The sequence below is a fragment of the Crinia signifera genome, chromosome 2 (assembly GCF_055691185.1).
Source record: "Crinia signifera chromosome 2, ASM5569118v1, whole genome shotgun sequence".
NCBI classification, from domain to species: Eukaryota; Metazoa; Chordata; class Amphibia; order Anura; family Myobatrachidae; genus Crinia; species Crinia signifera.
This window is the reverse complement of record NC_139218.1, coordinates 367,957,688-367,976,917: the sequence shown is the minus strand read 5'-3', so window position 1 is coordinate 367,976,917 and position 19,230 is coordinate 367,957,688. Positions and strand designations below refer to the sequence as shown.

The following is a 19,230-nucleotide window of genomic DNA, read 5'->3' as shown; positions in this document are numbered from 1 at the left end:
ATGATGACTACGATGTAGTTGGTAGCCTTGAACAATTTCATAGTCATTCCTATTTGGAGAATGTGGCCTGACCACAATTGTCACCCAGGGTCTCATAGTGTCACAAGAGAGGGATATGACCATAATTGCAATGTGGGAGGAACAATTAGGGGAACTATGATCATGTAGGAGCATCAGTGGATAGATGTCTAGACCAGCAAAAAGAAGTCCTTGCTGTATTTGGCACAATAGCAACTTCTGTTTTATATTATTAGTAATAACAAACGTATTTGCCATGTTAGTAGTCACACTGACGGCAGCATGATGATTTGGGAATCGGATGCACCTATAACAGGTTGTGGGTGTGTCAGGTACTCGGAAGCTCCGCCTCTAATTCGGTCCTGCTTGCTCGCCAGATTATTTTACTATTTTTTGTAGTACTTCCACAATTTCCTTATTAACCCTTTGAGTGCCAAGTGAATTTGTCAAAATAGGTGTGAAAATTGCCAGCAAACCATTGGTATTCATCATAATGACCTGTAATGTTTACCTTATATAGGAAATATGGGGGCGAAATTTAATAGGATGAGATTCAGAAAGTAAGAGATTTGGGGCCAGATGCACTAAGCTTCAAAAGTGATAAAATGGAGAGTGATAAACATCCAACCAATCAGCTCCTACCCGCCATTATTCAAACCCAGCTTGCGACATGGCAGGTAGGAGCTGATTGGCTGGCTGTTTATCACTCTCCATTTTATCACTTTTGAAGCTTAGTGTATCTGGCCCTTGGTATCTCCAGTTATTTTTGGCGATCATTTACAGTTTGATTTTGAAGTGTAAATGATTGTTGCTTTTAAAAAACTGGAGATTTCTTACCAAATCTCTCACTTTCTGAATCTCTCATCCTATTAAATTTCACCCATAATCTTTTTTTTTACACATTTTTTTATTTGAATTTATATAAAAAATGTGAGTGACGCTGGTATTTTTAGCAGATTTTGAACATCGTTTACAGAGATGCTGGCACTGAAAAGGTTAATACTGGTGCCTAGCTAACAACATCTATGGACTTTCCTCTCCAGCTTTGTCCGTGAATATTCTCAAAGATCCTCTATTTTGGTCTGCATAAGTGTTATAAGGAGCAGAAAAGTAGTCAAACAATATTACAAATACACAAGATCATATTTATTTATTAACAGTTTCTTATATAGCGCACACATATTCCGCAGCGCTTTACAGAGTAGTTGAACATTCACATCAGTCCCTGCCCCAGTGGAGCTTACAATCTATATTCCCTACCACACGTACACGCGCACACACACCAGTATATTTTATGATTGTGGGAGGGAATCGGAGCACCTGGAGGAAACCCACGCAAGCACAGGGAGAATATACAAATTCCGCACAAGATTGGGAACCAAACCCATGACCTCAGCGCTGTGAGGCAGTAATGCTAACTATTACACCGTCCATTCTGCCCCAGGAGCGTATTGGACAGCAAGTTGCATGACACATGTTGTGCCAATGTACATATTATTAAAAACGCACTTTTAGTGCAGATACTTTTGTTTTTATTTTTGTTTCCAGGGCAGTTAAGAGTGAGATGTACTAAGCCTTAACAAAGTGATAAATCACCAACCAATCGGCTCATAACTGTCATTTTTCAAACAGCCTGTGACATGTCAATTAGGATCTGATTGGCTGGTGGTTTATCACTCTCCATTTTATCACTTTTCAGGCTTAGTAAATCTGGCCCTTAACCAGTACATGTATAATGTTTCACTTTTTCAGTTAGTCATTTATTATTGTTTATTTATGTTTGTTATTGTGACTATTTAGATCTGTATCTGTCTTTTTTTACTTGCCATTCTTTTTGATGCATGGAAGTTCTTATTATAATTGATGGTTTTGTATACTGTGTACAGTATGTTCTAGATAAGAAGCATAAACATCCTGTGATCAGATTCATTTCTAATTTACAGCTGTGGAAGATGCTGAAACCTAGTGTACCATTGGAAGCACGGGTCTCTAAGCAGTGGTGTGAAATTGGTTTCCAAGGCGATGACCCAAAAACAGATTTTAGAGGAATGGGTCTCCTGGGACTATACAATTTGGCGTAAGTATATATAACACTGTGAAATGGCAGTGAAATGAATCCTATATATTCGGGACAAGTTAAGAGACCTCCGACTGTTATTTATTTAGGTGCACAAGTAACATAACTTATATCACAAATTATAGTTTTTCACTCATATGTAGGGTACACACCAGGACGACCATGATCGTGCGACGATTGTGAAACGATTTCCTTTGAAAGGTCTCACGATGGATTGGAGTACAGGTCGAGTCTCCCGTATCCGTAGATCCGTTATCCTAAATATTCCAAAAACCATGTTTTTCTTTAGTATTTTTTTTTTGTTGTTCTTTGTTTTTTTTTCTGCCCCTTTTTTCATACTTACCAAGTCCCCCGATGTCCACGGTGCCCTTTAGGAACTTCTTCAGCGTCCTTAGCGGTCCCAGGATTGCATTGCGTGAGTGTGTCGGCGCACTGGTGACCTCACACAATGCACTCCTGGGACCGCTGAAAAGGATCCTGAAGGCCTCGGTTGATGCCGGGGGACACTTGGGGCACCACCAGAGGACCAGGTTCGTATTAAAAAACAAAAGTATTCCAAAAACCGTAAATATCCCTTATCCAAAATTCTCATGGTCCCGAGCATTTCGGATAAGGGATACTCAACCTGTACACGATCTGCACATGAGGGGTACGCAATCCAATGTAGATGGCGAATCTTTACTGCAGCAGGTCAAATCTCCAAACCGACAGACAACCAGCGGGTGCTCGCATCGGATCGGAATCGTACTGAAAACAGGTACGATTCTGTTCTTTTTACATACAATCAGTCGCACGATGCCTCTAAATCGGGGGATTAGAGCCCTAATCGTCCTGGAGTGTACCCAGCATCCTATATGCGATCATAGGTAAAGTTATTGCACATATCGCCCCCCCCAAAAAAAGCCAATTATCGCCTGTGAGCCCCTGTTTTTTAAACTATCCTATTTCAAAATAGTGAAATAGGGTGACCTGCATGTTTGAAACAGTGAAAAGTGCAGGTGAAAATGGGGAGATCAGCATGTACCCACAAATACGACAAAATAACAAATGACAACAGTATAGAAGTAGGGCATACTAGAATAAACTGCAAGAATAAAAACACTTGTCCCACTCATAAAGCAGCCCACTAAACCTGTCCCGTACCTTGTACCCCTATTTACATCACTTTGCACTTTTCACCCCAAAACTGACATCTCATTATTGGCTAATTAAAAACAATAAAAAAGTGCCTAATTAGTTATTAATGGGTTCTTCTGGACAAGGGGTTCTGGATCAAGTCCTGCCATTTTTACCCTAAAAATGGATTCTCCCCAACTTTTTACCTGCTCAGAGCAGGTTAAGAGAAATTCTCCATAAACTCTGTGCAGAATTATGGAATGTGAACAATAGGATAGCAGCGATGAAGCAGTTAGTGAAAAAAGAGGCATTTTCACTATTTTTACCATGAAAACTCTAACATTTAGGTAGAGAATTTTCTGCAATGGCCAAAGTGCCTTCTGTAATGCTCCCAGAGAGTTTTGGAGAAGGCAGATTTATTTAAAATGATCAGTGGTAGTTTTTACCTATGGGCTGCAGGGCTGCAGCCCCCCCAGGTAAAATCCGCCACTGTCTCTGCCTTAAGTGAAGCCAGATACAGTCTGTGAGACAGCACTGGCTTCACTGTGACTGGCTGTGACTCCCTATTGGATGTCCAACCTGACAGTCACTCATGGCAGTGACATTTGGAGGTGTTCTTCCTGCGGGATGCCTCCCCTGCAGGGCAGCCCCAAAAACGGGCTCTGCTCATGTGCAGTAACGCGGACAATACTGCGCACCCGGGAACCCGATCAAGCCTCCGGGGGCTGCTGCAAAGGCAGCCCATGGAGGCTTGGGCCAGCACATGTGCAGTATGTATGAAGTTACTGCGCATGTGCCGGCCCTGTGCAGGGGTCCGGGGAGCGTGCGCGGACGAGGAACACGCTGGGGACGGCAGCGGAGGGTGCAGCCCGCATTGTAGCAGCCCCCTTCTTCGAAAACGGTAAGAGCCGCCACTGAAAATTATATACTTGCCTGGACTTTCCATAGCTGCCATATTGATTAGACTTTTCCACCTACAACTACTGTACTTGCAACCAGGTCCTCTTCCATGGTGGATTTATATAATGTGTTAGTATTAGAAATGTTAGGGACCCATCTAATGTTCACCTGGACGCGGTGGATGGGCCCACATATTTGCGCAAATGTGTGCTAAGAACTTCAATTATACTCCATGTTAATTGTAAGAGTTATCAAAATTATTTTTACTATCAGTGTTCTTAGCCCCTAGAGTGTGCATCAGTATTGTTCTTTTTTCCTGTATGCTACTAGAAGCCTTAACTTGGTAGCACCTCTCATTATGTTTAAAAATATGGTGTGCAGTCCAGTCCCCCCCTCTTTCTCTTCCATGGTGGAACCAGAGGTGGGGCTGCAGCACAGTCCAAAATTCAAACAGGAGTGGCCCACCAGCTGGCAGTGAAACATTTGTCAGCATGCAGGGTGACAGTTGGTGTGGTTCCCTTATACAAATTCTTGTTTGCCTTGCAGCCCCACCTCTGGTGCTGCCACTGGTCCCACTGGTTTCAAACCTCATAGAGGGAGCATCTGGTGCTATCAAATGTTGGACTTACACTTTGAGGATCTTCTTACCAAAGAACGATTCCAGCTATACCTAAATTCTCAGACATTGTCCCATCAAAAATACATAAATAAAGTATACCCAGAAAACATATATACATTATATAAGCATACAAATAAAACCTCTCCTCTCTCTCCATATCCAGCAAGTTTGAAACAGATCAGCGCCCCTGCAAACATTGCTTTCTCTTTCTGTTAAGACATCTGTTAGCACACAAAGGAGTCATTTGGTCTGTCGAGTGGCCTCTAGTGGTCATTGGTGGTACTTCACCACGGGTATCTGGTGTGATCCTAGCACCAAGAGAACACTTCGTTTCCAAGAGTATTTAATTCTAATTTTTATATGTTTTATAATAAATGTTTTATATCTGAAAGAAGTCTTGGTTGACAATATTTTACAACTAGTGGAAAGACTGAAATCATTGTATTGGTTAATTGCACATGGGCGCTGTATAACACTATTGGGTTGTGTATTTGATTGTGGATCCCTCTAGTAGGGGATCGAGTGTTAGTAGCGACCACCCTAACTTGGCGCAAATATCTAGTGATATTGTATTGTTGATATATAGAGAGAGAGAGAGAGAGAGAGAGAGAGAGATACACTTAACAAACACTGTGGCTTGATTTTAAATGTGTGTCCACTGTTCTGTTTAGATACTTTGCAGAGAAAGACACGAATTCAGCTCTTCAAATATTGTCCGATTCCCTTCAGCCGAAGTGCAGGTAATGATGTAGAGATTGTATTATGTCATTGCTATACAGTGGGTTCTGTACATTTATTTCTATAGCTAATACCATACTTCCCAACTGTCACGATTACAGCGGGACAGTCCCGATTTTCGGGTCCTGTCACGCTGTCCCACCCGCGGCAGGCATTGTCCCGCTGCGGGGGGTGGCAGTTGGGAGACCCCCCAATCTATCGCATGCGCACAGCGTCTATTCTAGTATGAAAATGAGGTTGCGGCTAATTAGCATAAGCTGCACCCTCATTTGCATATGCCCCGCCCCTTTTTGTGCTTCGCCGCGCGAGTGTCCCTATTTCCCCAACACAGAAGTTGGGAGGTACCGGTATGTAATACTGTTATGCAGCAGTTACAATGTTGCGGCCTCACCTGATGTTATGTCAACGGGGCCTATGCGTTAACTAGGAACAGGGCAGCTCAGCGATGACCTCTCATGGTGGCTACAAAAAGGGCCCCATCTACTGTTCAGGGCCCCATATGAGCTGTGTTGTTTTGGGGTTAAATAACAGCAGGAGAACGCCTAGCATTTTATGGGTGTCCCCATAAAAATGACAGGCATTCCCCAGGGAATGCAAGTGGGCTGATGCCTGTGTGGGGCAGGCGGCTGACTTCACATGGCATCAGGGCCCGCCCCCTCTTCGGCCATCTCCAACGGTAACAAAAGTCAGTTCAGACTTTTGTTGCCAAAGGGGAGAGAAATCATTTGATGGTCGGCAACCGTCGAATAGTTTCTCTTCCCTTTGGCTGCACGAGGGGGTGTGTTCTTGCGCATGCTAGTGAGGGGACACAGGTGGCGGGGGCAGACATTCTGCCGGGTGGCGTTGACGTGTTCACTAGGCTGCGAGTATACGTCTGAATCGGGCCCATTATGTGGTCTATTGAATGGAAACATTATATAGCAGTATATGTACAGTAGCAGTGTATATAGCAGTGTATGTACAGTAGCAGTGTATATAGCAGTATATGTACAGTAGCAGTGTATATAGCAGTATATGTACAGTAGCAGTGTATATAGCAGTATATGTACAGTAGCAGTGTATATAGCAGTATGTACAGTAGCAGTGTATATAGCAGTATGTACAGTAGCAGTGTGTATAGCAGTATATGTACAGTAGCAGTGTATGTACAGTAGCAGTGTGTATATAGCAGTATATGTACAGTAGCAGTGTGTATATAGCAGTATATGTACAGTAGCAGTGTATATAGCAGTATGTACAGTAGCAGTGTGTATAGCATTATATGTACAGTAGCAGTGTGTATAGCAGTGTATGTACAGTAGCAGTGTATATTGCAGTGTATGTACAGTAGCAGTGTATATTGCAGTGTATGTACAGTAGCAGTGTATATAGCAGTGTATGTACAGTAGCAGTGTATATAGCAGTGTATGTACAGTAGCAGTGTATATAGCAGTATATGTACAGTAGCAGTGTGTATAGCAGTATATGTACAGTAGCAGTGTGTATAGCAGTATATGTACAGTAGCATTGTATATAGCAGTATATGTACAGCAGCAGTGTGTATAGCAGTATATGTACAGTAGCAGTATATGTACAGTAGCAGTGTATATAGGGTACTCTTTACCTAGCACGGCGTCCATCGCGGCCATCAAATGCACTAAAAAACGGGTGCGACGCGATGGCCGCGATGCCCGCGATTTCCCATAGGGATCAATGTTAAGTGTGATTGGACGCGATTTTACTGTTCAATGCCTCAATGCCCGCGATTTTTCTATAGGAAACAATGTTAAATGGGCCACAGAGCCCTAATAGTGCCCCTGAAGTCTGAAATGGCCCCCACAATTGTTAACGCCACCCCACGATCAACGTGAACCCGAAGCGTAGCGAACGCAGCGAGCCCACGAGGGGCGGCGGTACGCGTCCTCCGACCTTTTCATACCCCCACTATCCACGTCGGCGTGGAGTTGAGAATAGAATAGTGTGGCGAGCGTAGCGAGCCACCGAGCCCGAAGCGTGGCGATCGGACGCGGATACCTTCACAGGTAAACGCGTCCCTTCGCGGTCTTCACAGGTATCCGCGTCCCCTCGCGGGGCGCGCTGCGCTCGCCACGCTTCGGGCTCGGTGGCTCGCTGCGCTCGCCACACTATTCTATTCTCAACTCCACGCCGACGTGGATAGTGGGGGTATGAAAAGGTCGGAGGACGCGTACCACCGCCCCTCGCGGGCTCGCTGCGCTCGCCACGCTTCGGGTTCACGTTGATCGTGGGGTGGCGTTAACAATTGTGGGGGCCATTTCAGACTTCAGGGAGACTATTAGGGCTCTGTGGCCCATTTAACATTGTTTCCTATGGAAAAATCGCGGGCATTGAGGCAGTAAAATCGCGTCCAATCACACATTTAACATTGATCCCTATGGGAAATCGCGGGCATCGCGTCGCACCCGTTTTTTTTAGTGCATGCGATGGCCGCGATTTTTTGCCCCCGATGACCGCAATGAACATCGTGGGCGCCGTGCTAGGTAAAGAGTACCGTATATAGCAGTATATGTACAGTAGCAGTGTATATAGCAGCAGGGCAGCCGAGAGGGGGGGGGAGCAGGTACTAATTACCCGGGCCCAGGCTTGCTGGAGGGGCCCTGCAAGGGCCCTGGTCCGACCCCTCCCTTCCCCCTCCGTCCCTCTCAGGTAGCAACAGTAGCACACACTTCTACAGCATGTGCTGTGCTGATAGCAGGCTCAGCATGAGTGTCTCACTGACAGCGTGAGAGGTCATACTGAGCCTACTGTCAGCACAGCACATGCTATAGGTGTGTGCTGCCAAGTTTAGCATTTTTAGAGGTTTCTTTCACCCTCCTCTAAACATTTTGGGGGTGTGACCTAAGTGCGGGAGGTGGCCACACCTCCCACACTTAGGCCACGCCCCCACAATTTTACCGGGGCCCGACATTCCTCTCGGCTGCCCTGTATAGCAGTATATGTAGCAGTGTATATAACAGTATATGTAGCAGTGTAAATACAGATAGAGCCATCCTCATCTAGCCCTTCAATAGGAATAAGTGAGCCAGAGCTGTCGGACTTAATCCTCTGCTGTATTGTTCTATGTATTGTATTGCGGCTGAGAACAATAGATGATAATAAGCCACGGCTCAGCAGAGAAGGCTAGCTGAAGAAGGCTCCATCTGTAGCAGTATCATTTTTCTATCCTCTTACAAGCTATCCTTTTATGTTGGCCTTTAGTAGCTGTGCTTACTGTACATAGAATATCTTTCTGTAGCGCTTATTTGCTTTACAAATTATTTTCATTTTTATTTTGTTTCTCTTTTATGTTCTGCGATTAAAGGGACGTCAGTAAGGAGGATTTCAGGTATCTCTCTTCACAAGTATCCTTTTTTTTTGTATCTAAAGATGCTTTCTTATTAAGCCAGTAACATTGAGGTTCATTCACATATGGTTGGAGTTGCTATCACTGGTCACAAAGACCAAGAAATCGCTGTCACATGACTATGATCCTAGACCTCTTCCCACCCCCTCAAAGGCGGTGCCAAGCCTTTCACATACAGAGGCCATTGCTATCCCTCCCCGCCCATTGGACGGCAGCATTCTCTCAATAACTGTCAGTCTGCTGCTGTCCTGATTCCGATGTTGCAGGACCCATCGTGCATGCACGGAACGGCACCTGCATGTGCGCAAAGTATCGAGCATCGGAACTTTGAACATGATAGCGCACTTACTAACACACCTGAATGAGTCTCATTATGTGAACAATCACAGGAAGGCATTTAGAGACTATACATTACCCAGACAGATACTCAGTGGTGTAGCTAGGTACCACGGCGCCCGGAGCAAAGGCATGTTTCGCGCCCCTCCCCCCCCAATTTGTAGTAGGTGAGGCTCCTGCACAGTGAAAAGTGGGCAGGGACCAACATTATACCACACACCGTAATGCCCATTGCACATTTTAGTGAACTCTGTAATTCCAATTACACATAAGCCCACACATGATGCCTATTGCATACTATATAACATTCCGCAATGTCCATGACATACTATATAACACTCCGCAATGCCCATGACATACTATATAACATTCCGCAATGTCCATGACATACTATATAACACCGTAATCCCCATAACATACTATATAACACTCCGCAATGCCCATGACATACTATATAACACACCGCAATGCCCATGACATACTATATAACACCGTAATCCCCATAACATACTATATAACACACTGTAATGCCCATTACATACTATATAACACACCTTAATGCCCATGACATACTATATAACACACCATAATGCCCATGACATACTATAAAACACTCCGCAATGCCCATGACATACTATATAATACTCCGCAATGCCCATGACATACTATAAAACACTCCGCAATGCCCATGACATACTATATAACACATCGTAATGCCCATGACATACTATATAACACACCGTAATGCCCATGACATACTATATAACACTCCGCAATGCCCATTACATACAACACACCATAATGCCGATTACACATTTGACACATAAGTGCCACTTACCTTAATGCCAGGGGCTTCATGCTCGATGCCAAGGAGCTTCATGCTCGATGCCAAGGGGGCAGTAGGGTGCAGCAGGGTGGGCGGGTGCAGTAGGATGCAGCAGGGTGGGTGGGTGAGTGCAGTAGGATGCAGCAGGGTGGGTGGGTGATTGCAGTAGGATGCAGCAGGGTGGGTGGGTGGCTGCAGTAGGATGCAGCAGGGTGGGTGGGTGGCTGCAGTAGGGTGAGTTTGTGGGTGCAGCAGGGTGGGTGGGTTATGTGGTTAGGAGGGTGAGTGCAGCAGGGTGGGAGGAGGGTGAGTGCAGCAGGGTGGGTGGAGGGTGGGAGTACACCATAGTTACAGCCAGGCGCCCCCCCCCTGCCTGTGCTGACAGAGACAGTCGATGCACTGCAGCTGTGAGTGTGCACCTCTCCCCTCTCCTCCCCCCTGCCAGTGTGCACACTGCCGCCCGCTCACGGCTCTCTGCGCTGTGTCCGGGAGAGAGATGCGGCTACGTAAAATTCATATCTCCCGCTGGACCGCTAGCCAATAGGCACTCACGGTCCAGCAGCCATCAGTTGATTGGCGGCTGGACCGCAAGCGCCCATTGGCTAGCGGTCCAGCGGGACCCGTGAATTTTACATAGCAGCAGCGAGCATGTCTCTGTCACCGGATGGAGTGGGGAAGCTAGCTGGTGGGCGAGTGGGGAAGCTAGCGGGCGGGCGGGGGAGCTGGCTGGCGAGCGAGCTGGCGGTGCCACAGCACAGCTCCGGCGCCATGCAATCATCCTGCGCCCAGAGCGTGTGCTCCGCCGGCACCGCCCTCGCTACGCCTCTGCAGATACTGTATGTGAAAGCAGCCATCGTGCACCAAGTATAATATAGTATGGGGGTCAGAGACACCTTAACCCTTTGACTGCCAAGTGAATTTGCCAAGATAGGTGTAAACATTGGCAAGCAAGCCTTTCCATTCATCACAATGACCTGTAACGTTCACCTTATATAGGAAATCTAATAGTTTTTTAACATAACATTATTGATTTGAATTTATATAACAAATGTGCGCGACGCCGGCATATTTAGGGACAATTTTGCACATCTCTCTCAGAGATGTTGGCACTCGAAGGGTTCATTTTCAGTATTTCTGAGCAGGGTTGCATCTTTTTACAGAACGCGTTGTAACAGTTGGTTCTGTTTTTGTGTTGCTTGTTGTGGTGGAACGCTGCAGTGTTGTTTCGGTACAGGATTTGTTATCAGAACCTGTTGATTATTCATCATATGCCTAAATGGAAATAGAACATGCAATTATTGAATAATAATTATTATTTTAGACTAAGTTATCACAGCACATCTATAAATATTTTTAAAACATTAGATTATTTTTTTAATTCTCTGTATGTTATATGTGATTGTGGGGTCTAATTAGTAAGATCTGTTCTTACCATCCCAAGATGCCAATGACAGAACTTCTATTGCCTTCCTTGCCATGATGCTTGAATAAACATGAAGAAGCTTACCACCAAGCCATAGGGCCTCTTGTCCAGTGGCATAACTATACATTTTGCTCCCCCCTGCCAAAAAGTTTGTGCCCCCCCCCCCCCTCCAGGCTCCTCTCCAGCATGTTTCCCCAGCGTGTGACATGATGACATCACACGCATAACGGAGAAGCTGAAGCAGGTGAGAGGAAGAGAGACCAGCAGACACTGCTGATTCCCTTGGCTCCGACGCATCCCTAGCACGCCCATCCACCCTGCCCATCCTGTACACAGTAGCCAATAGCCAGCTCTGTGTACAGTCAATTGAACCAGTGGGGGAATTTGACATATCTGCCATGGCCACACCCGCGCTGCGGCTGACTTGCCTCCAGTGCTCAGTCAGTGGGCAGCGGCAGGCAGCAGCATATCAGATACTGCTTGCTCCCCCAAGCGGCTGCTGGGGCTGCCTTACAGTAGTTACGCCACTGCTCTTGTCCCCATAGTGTTGAGCTCTATAACATTGTGGTTATTCAGACCTAATCGCCGCTCGGCTAAATTGCAGAGCCCTGCAATCACATACATCTAGCCTCCTTGCTCATTAAACAGCTCTTCTAGTCATGCCATGGCACAACTCAATAGTGCAGAGTCTCTCTGTGTGCCAATTTATAGTAAAACACCATCCCATATCACTTTGTATGCAGGTACAGCGGCAGTCACAAACAGAATATAGGTATGCTGCATATCACTTGAATCAGCAGAAGCTGCTTGTGCGTCTTTTTTTGGCACTGCCTAGTAACACGGAGCTCACACATTACTTTTAGCACATGGAAGAAAATGTATGTGGACACAACACCCTATATCATCAAGCATTCTGTAGCCTAGCTGCAATTACTCATGATAAGCTCTTGACCCGATTGGAGCACTGCTCTACCAGAAGGCAGACATCGCTTGATCTTCTTAACCGTTAGATCCCGGGTTCCATCCTGTATCGGCAAATGTGTGTGCGGATATACTTAATAGAAGCCTCTCATTTGAAAGTGTAAAGTTTACATTTTGTTGGAGTTCCCCTTTAAGTTTATCTTCTCTAACCTTGTTTACACCACTTCAGTCAAGCAATAGCTTAGAAAAAGATGGGCCTATTAAGCATTATTTGACATAGAATTGCTTTTTATAACGATAGCAAATGTCAGGCCATCCGCCCACAGCCCGTGTTCGGTACATTGAATAAAAGCAGTATAAATTATATGCCATTAGTCTGCCTGAGACGCTGCTTTTGTTAGTCACCAGTAAATAAGAGAAGTGGGTCACTGTTGGAGCACTTTGAGCAAGGGATCAGTCTTTCCCGGAACGCCGTTACATATGACCGCACATGGTTATCATGTGAACATGAATAAACATGGGGAGTTATTTTAAAAACCTGGTTGCAGTACTTCCTTTACCTATCAGACATACATCTAGAGCAAGGGTTCTCAAACTCGGTCCTCAGGACCCCACACAGTTCACGTTTTCCAAGTCAAAACATGTACTGTGTGGGGTCCTGAGGACCAAGTTTGACACCTCTTTGGTCTAGAGGACCGTGATAGCTTGGGGCCTGCTTTTGAAACCACTGGTTCATCTCAAGGTCCCCCAATTCTTTTGAGATATATTGGGGCAATGCCCCGATCCCCCAACTGCCATATCCGAGAATCCGGACAGGACCGTTGTGATGAGAGCCATTGGGCTAGTCTCACACTCTTGGTGCGAGCTGTGTAGGGTCATTTCTACATTTAGTACTGTGTAGTACTGTATATTTAAATGTTACTCCACAAATCTCATGACCTGACCATCTTAAAGTGTTTGGGTATGGTAGTACTCAAGTGCCATCATCATACTTTTGGCACTTGTTGTACTACAGCGTTCCCTGAAGTTCAGATGCACCTTAAACCTGCAGTAGAATTTTAAGAAATGCTGTAAAATCCACAAACAAATTTTCAAAAAATTCATTAGAAACAAAAAACACCAACAGGCACACACCACTTTATTGCTCATCTAATTCTGGGGGTTCCTCTATATCTAAATTTACAGGGGGAGTAATATTCTGAACCAATGCATGAAAAAACCATAATACTAGAGATTCGGTATGCAACATAACGTATTGCCCAAGTTTGCCGTCACCACCAGTCCTTGGTGGAAGGGGCAAAACTACCATGATAGTAGGTTGATACAATAGTACCGGCCATCCTGGGAGTTAAAACCCCAGAAGCCCCTCAACTGATGGGTCCAAGATGCGATTTATATATATAATACCATTTATCCCACCTAAGATTTTTTTGGTTTGTTTATCTCTTCCAGTAAAATCAGCAAAATGGAATGGGAGATGAAAAAGTTTGACAAGGCGATCGGGTATGTTTACTAAAAAAAATAAAAATGCCTAAATATGTATGTAAGTTTAGGAGGTTAACTACCTATAGTGTCAAACTTAATATTGATTAACGTAAATCCCAACCATAGTAGATTGTACATTGTTTTCATAAGTTTTTCTATTTACACAAATGTGTATAAATGTCTGCCTTGTACATTTATAGATTTCCACCCACATCCTAATGTTTGGAACTGAGCCAAAAAAAAAGCATTATTTTTGCAAAATTGCAATTGGGTCCTACTGGAATAAATCACATAATGGAAAATGTGAAAACTTAATTGAATCCTTCCAGCTATGAACAGTATTTTAACCACTGCTTAAACACTCGTTAAAGGGGCAATTCCATGAAAACCACTAGATTTGTAAATTTTAACAGAAGAATATTGATGCAGTGAACACTATTTTTCATTTGGTTTATTTCTTCAGGCTGCTAATACCTATTTATAATACTCCATGGTCTACACTGTCATATGATTACAATGTTAACCACAGGCACGTGATGTACTGAACAGAGGGGCTTTGAAACACCCCTCTGAGCTCAGTTTATTCTTTACAGTGTAACATCCTCACCCTCCGTCACATGACCTCTTAAAAGCTGTGACCAGCCCCTCATTGTTGTGTGTCCTGCAGAAGAATTATGTAAACAGAATGTTTTGAAAAAGCTATTCTTGAAACTCGATTTTCCTTCACTGTAATTATTCATTAAAAAAAAAATGCAGTCTCACATGGACTTTTATGCATGAAGCATAATTGTAGAAACAGATAGACAGTTAGGGGCCGGTTCTGGATCACTTATAGTGATCTGAATCTGGCCCCTGCCACGATGGTCAGGGTTTCCGCATGCATATTTGCATGTGCAAATCCCGACTGCGAAGGGCCGCTGCAAGTTACACACTCCCCGACCATTCGCAGCGGGGAGGGATGGGGATGGGATCGCGCATGGGAATGGCCAGTGTTTTATGGGCATCCCCATGAAAGCACAGGGTATTCACCATGGGTACGGGGGGCAGGCAGCTCACCTCACATGACATCAGCCACCCACCTTGTCTTCATCCAGCCAGACGCAAACAAAAGTCAGTTCAGACCCTTAATGCAGACACTTTCTGTAATCTCTGCCGTGTTCACCAACAAACCCTTTGTGGTCTTACAGTTACTCCTTCGCCATTGTTGGCATTAACATCACCGACTTGGCCTACAACCTGCTGATCAGTGGAGCCCTGAAGACCCATCTGTACAACGTAGCCCCAGAAGCTCCATCTTTGTATCATTTCCAGCAAACGTTCTGTAAGTCTTCCATACACACTTTCCTATCTCTGTGATTACTATGTAACATTATTATGTAGGGATGCATTGGTAATTATCTTACTGCTTCTACATTCAAACATGTTGTCATCATTAAATATTTATGTTTCAGTCTAACACACTTGCCAGGGCCTGGTCTCCTGTGGAGCATAGTGAGGTTGCTCAGAGTAACACATTGCTATGTAGCCTGTAGACTGTCTGATCTGTCCCAAATGACTCCATTATGTTGCCCCAGTCTCCTGCGGGCTGCTTCATGATGATGTAATGGCTTTATGATGAGGTCATAGGGACCATATAGTTAGGACCATCTTAACGTACAGGCACACTTGGCAGCTGCCCAGGGCCTCGCAATTCTAGAGGCTTCTGAGCAGGGACAAGTGGTGGTCACACAATGAAAGGAATATTTTCTACCTGCCTCCCAGCCTGCAGCCAGACAATGAATGGTACTTAGTATGCTGATTGGTCGAGCTATCCACCACTTAGAGTACTGAGAGGAGCTAGTCACAGTATGGAAGCCTGGGGAGAAACTGTGCAGGACCGGAGGAGCAACATGATATTTTTTACCATCAGGCTGCGGGGGGGGGGGGGGGGGGTTAGGCCACAAGGGTAGGTTAGGGGTTCAGGGGAGGTAAAGTATAGTTTATATAGGACAGAACATTGTAATGACATTTTACTTACATACACCATCTTCATGGTCTCCTTGTTATAGTGCTGTCTAGCACTGGTACTCAGAAGGTAGGGGGGTTTGCAGACCACACCCAGGTGTCTCTCTTGGACGGGTTGACACCAAAACTCTTTCTCCTCTTAAGTGACATAAAGCCAGGTGCTGCCCTATGACATCATCCTGCAGCATCTGATTGCTGTCACTCAGGGCTGATCACTCTACATTACTTCCCTGATGATCCTCAGTGGGCTGGTCACTCCATGTTTGCTCCCTAGTTATCATCAGAGGGCTGGTCACTTCACATTACCCTTGTAGTGATCTTCAATGGGTTAGTCACTCGAAAGTAGCTCCATGGTGAACCGCAATAACCTAGCCACTGCACATTAGCTGGTAATCCTCACTTGGCTGGTCATATTTTATTGGCTTTGCTGTGATTCCTTAATAGGTTGGTCATTGTCGTTGGGCCTGTCAACACAAATTAGCACCTTTTATGACCCTCAATTGTCTGGTCACTCTACTTTTGCTTATTTTGTGATACTCAATGCACTGGTCTTTTCACTTTAGCTTTTTGTTAATCTGCATTGGGTTAGACATATGTGTGCTGGATGACTGACCGACTGTCAAGATTTCGACAGTCCTTTCTCCGACATGGGAATTTTAACAGTCAGGAGCCTGACAGTCGGAATCCTGACTTACTGTACATGGACTATTTTTCCCTTGTGGGGTCCACGGCCCCCATAGAGGGAGAATAAAGTAGGCAACTTGCACAGAGCTCGCAAGTAGCTTGAATGCGCTCTCACCCCTGTCAGGCTCCAGTCAGTTGAGATTCAGATGTTGGAGAAACGACCGCCGAGGACTTTTACTACCTGGACATATAACATCTTCTGTAGATAGTCCCCATTGGAAAAGCTTTTAAAGAATATTTACTGTAAAATAGATTATTATTGCTACCCTTTATTTATAGTGTGCTCACATTTTCCACACCGCTGTACATTGAGGGGGATCATTATAAATATAAATACGTTACAATGACAAGATACAGAAGATACAGGTGGCTTGTCCAGATGTCTTGTAGAGGACACTTGATACATAATGTACTGGAATAGCAATAATGGAAAATACAATAATAGAAAAAATTTTCTTCCCAGGCTTTCTCATGCACGAGTTTCATAAATTTTGGATCGAAGAGGATCCCGTGGACATAATGGAGTTTAACCGCGTACGCAACAAGTTTCACAAGCGTATCTTGAAGCAGCTCCAGAAGACGGACATGGCTCTGTGTCCCCACTTTGCAGCTTCGGAAAGCTTGGTCAACGTGTAGTCCACCCACATTCTCCACCATTCCACATCACTGCCTCACTATTGTGTTCATGATCATGATGGCCGTGCTGTATGACCACAGCGATTGTATGCATGCTTTTTTGGTAAAGTACTCATCTCTGTTTTTATTATAAAACAAATCCCTGGGCTTTCACGCGCTACTGGGATTTCCTCATTCGATGGTTGCGCATATTGCGAATACGCAGTGTTATATTTTCATCTGACATAAGAGTTTTCTATTTTTTTAGATATTTTTTTTTTCTCGTAGTTAAGCATTGAAGAGTTGTATTTGTCAAGTTCACGTTGGTGTCGGAGCAAAACCAACTCTTGTACTGTACGCATTTTATGATCCCTAATATTTCTACTGACCAGATGCTACGTTTACATAATTGAAATGTTTTAAATGAGTAGCCATGTATACTGTATATACATTGCCTCAGTGCAATGAACCAGTCTAGACATGGCTTATTGGTGTGTCATATATATATATATATATATATATATATATATATATGTATATGTAGGTCATAAGTATTAAAGCACTAAACTCATCAGTTTATTTTCAGAGATTAAAGAGATACTTACATGTGACTGTCATAGGGGGCACTGTTAAGTTCAGACTTGAATGAATATTATAGCATTACGTACCCTTAACCCCGGATTGGGCAAACTAATTGTCAAAAGTGATTACGGCAAACAGCGATGACTTCCCACATAGACAATGTCGATATTGCCAGAGTGTCAACAGTTGGCATGTGGAAACCCTACTCTATCCCTAATGGCTGTCTATATTCACAATGTTGACAATATGTCAATGGCAACATTGTGGTGTCCATGTTGACTTTCTCATGACGGCCTTCTAAAAGTCAACTTTTTGACTTTGAACGCATCCTGTTCTCAAGAAGAGAACACGGGACCCCTCGGCTAGCATAACTACCTGCCTCAGAACACTACCCACATGGACAGCTATTGGCAATAGTAACCTGCGGCTAGCGAAAGGGAGCAGAGTGAGCCACTGCGCCCAAAGCGGGGGTCCTGTGTTCTAAACTTGAACCAAATATACTTCTTCTAGTTGTCCCTTTAAAGAAATCATTTGTTTTTATCACCACTCTTCTTCCCAGTCCCTCCGTGCACCATTCTTGGGCAAGGTGGACACCAGTGTGCACTTCTTTGTATTCATTTCCTCCTATATACAGTAGCTTGGAGGTCTTAGCCACTGAGCCAACTCCTCATTTCAGCAATTACTACTAAAAATACGTCTAATGTTTGTGGCTTCACCACACATTACAATGTGCATGTTGTAGGATGGAAGAATGGTACACAAAGAACAATATTGTTTCTTTAAACTGCCTTAGTAATTGGGATAAATACAAATAAAGAAAAAGTTGATTTTAATTTTACATGAGCTTTGCCAGCAGTCTGTCTGACTGAATGTTACTACAGTATATAATCCTTCTTTCAGGAGATAATCCTGGCATTAACCAAGCTAGCAAATAATGGCTTTTGTTCTCTGCGAGGAATCACATTTCACGTTGAAAGGAAGAGCAGGAAATAGGATCCTGAAGGCCAGGGCATAGTCTTCTGGCTGGCCGGCCGAGGCAGGTACTAGTGTATCATTAATGAGGGAATGGAACTCCAGCTCAGAGTTTTCATAGTCTCATAGTTTTAATGAGACCCGTTTATGTTGCACCTTGTAGAATTTCTAGGTGCACATTGGCTTATGTAACAAAAAAAGCTTTACACACAGAGAACCGGAAATAAAACTAAAATGTACTGGGCTTAGGGTTAGACACTACCTCAATATGGGCCGATTTCAAAGGCTCCCGAAGGTACAGGCCGAGATATTGGCTCAAATCGGGTCAGTGTGATGTCCCCTCAGGTCCAATGCGCAGTCCCATATGCATCGGACCTCTCACCTCCCGGCGGCGGGGAACAAGGGATCGCATGCGATCCATTACAAGTTAAAGGACCGCATGGGAGGGATCGAATGTGACCCTGCAACCGAGGAAGGTCCCGGGCGGCTCGCGGGTGATCCATTACACGCGGTCCTTTAACTTGTGATGGATTGCATGTGACCCCTGTTCCTA

General features: G+C 44.6%; 1 protein-coding gene across 2 annotated transcripts in view; it reads left to right on the top strand.

The window, feature by feature from the left end:
* ELMOD1 (ELMO domain containing 1) overlaps positions 1-18,507 on the top strand; it is a 107,621-nt gene extending 89,114 nt beyond the window's left edge. For both annotated transcript variants that reach the window (XM_083169996.1, XM_083169997.1), the window contains exons 7-12: positions 1,962-2,095; positions 5,402-5,470; positions 8,788-8,811; positions 13,788-13,838; positions 15,008-15,141; positions 16,972-18,507. In XM_083169996.1, the coding sequence (XP_083026122.1) occupies positions 1,962-2,095; positions 5,402-5,470; positions 8,788-8,811; positions 13,788-13,838; positions 15,008-15,141; positions 16,972-17,144 (585 nt within the window). In that variant the 3' untranslated portion in view covers positions 17,145-18,507. The remainder of the gene's footprint in view (positions 1-1,961; positions 2,096-5,401; positions 5,471-8,787; positions 8,812-13,787; positions 13,839-15,007; positions 15,142-16,971) is intronic.
* Positions 18,508-19,230: the final 723 nt, after the last annotated feature.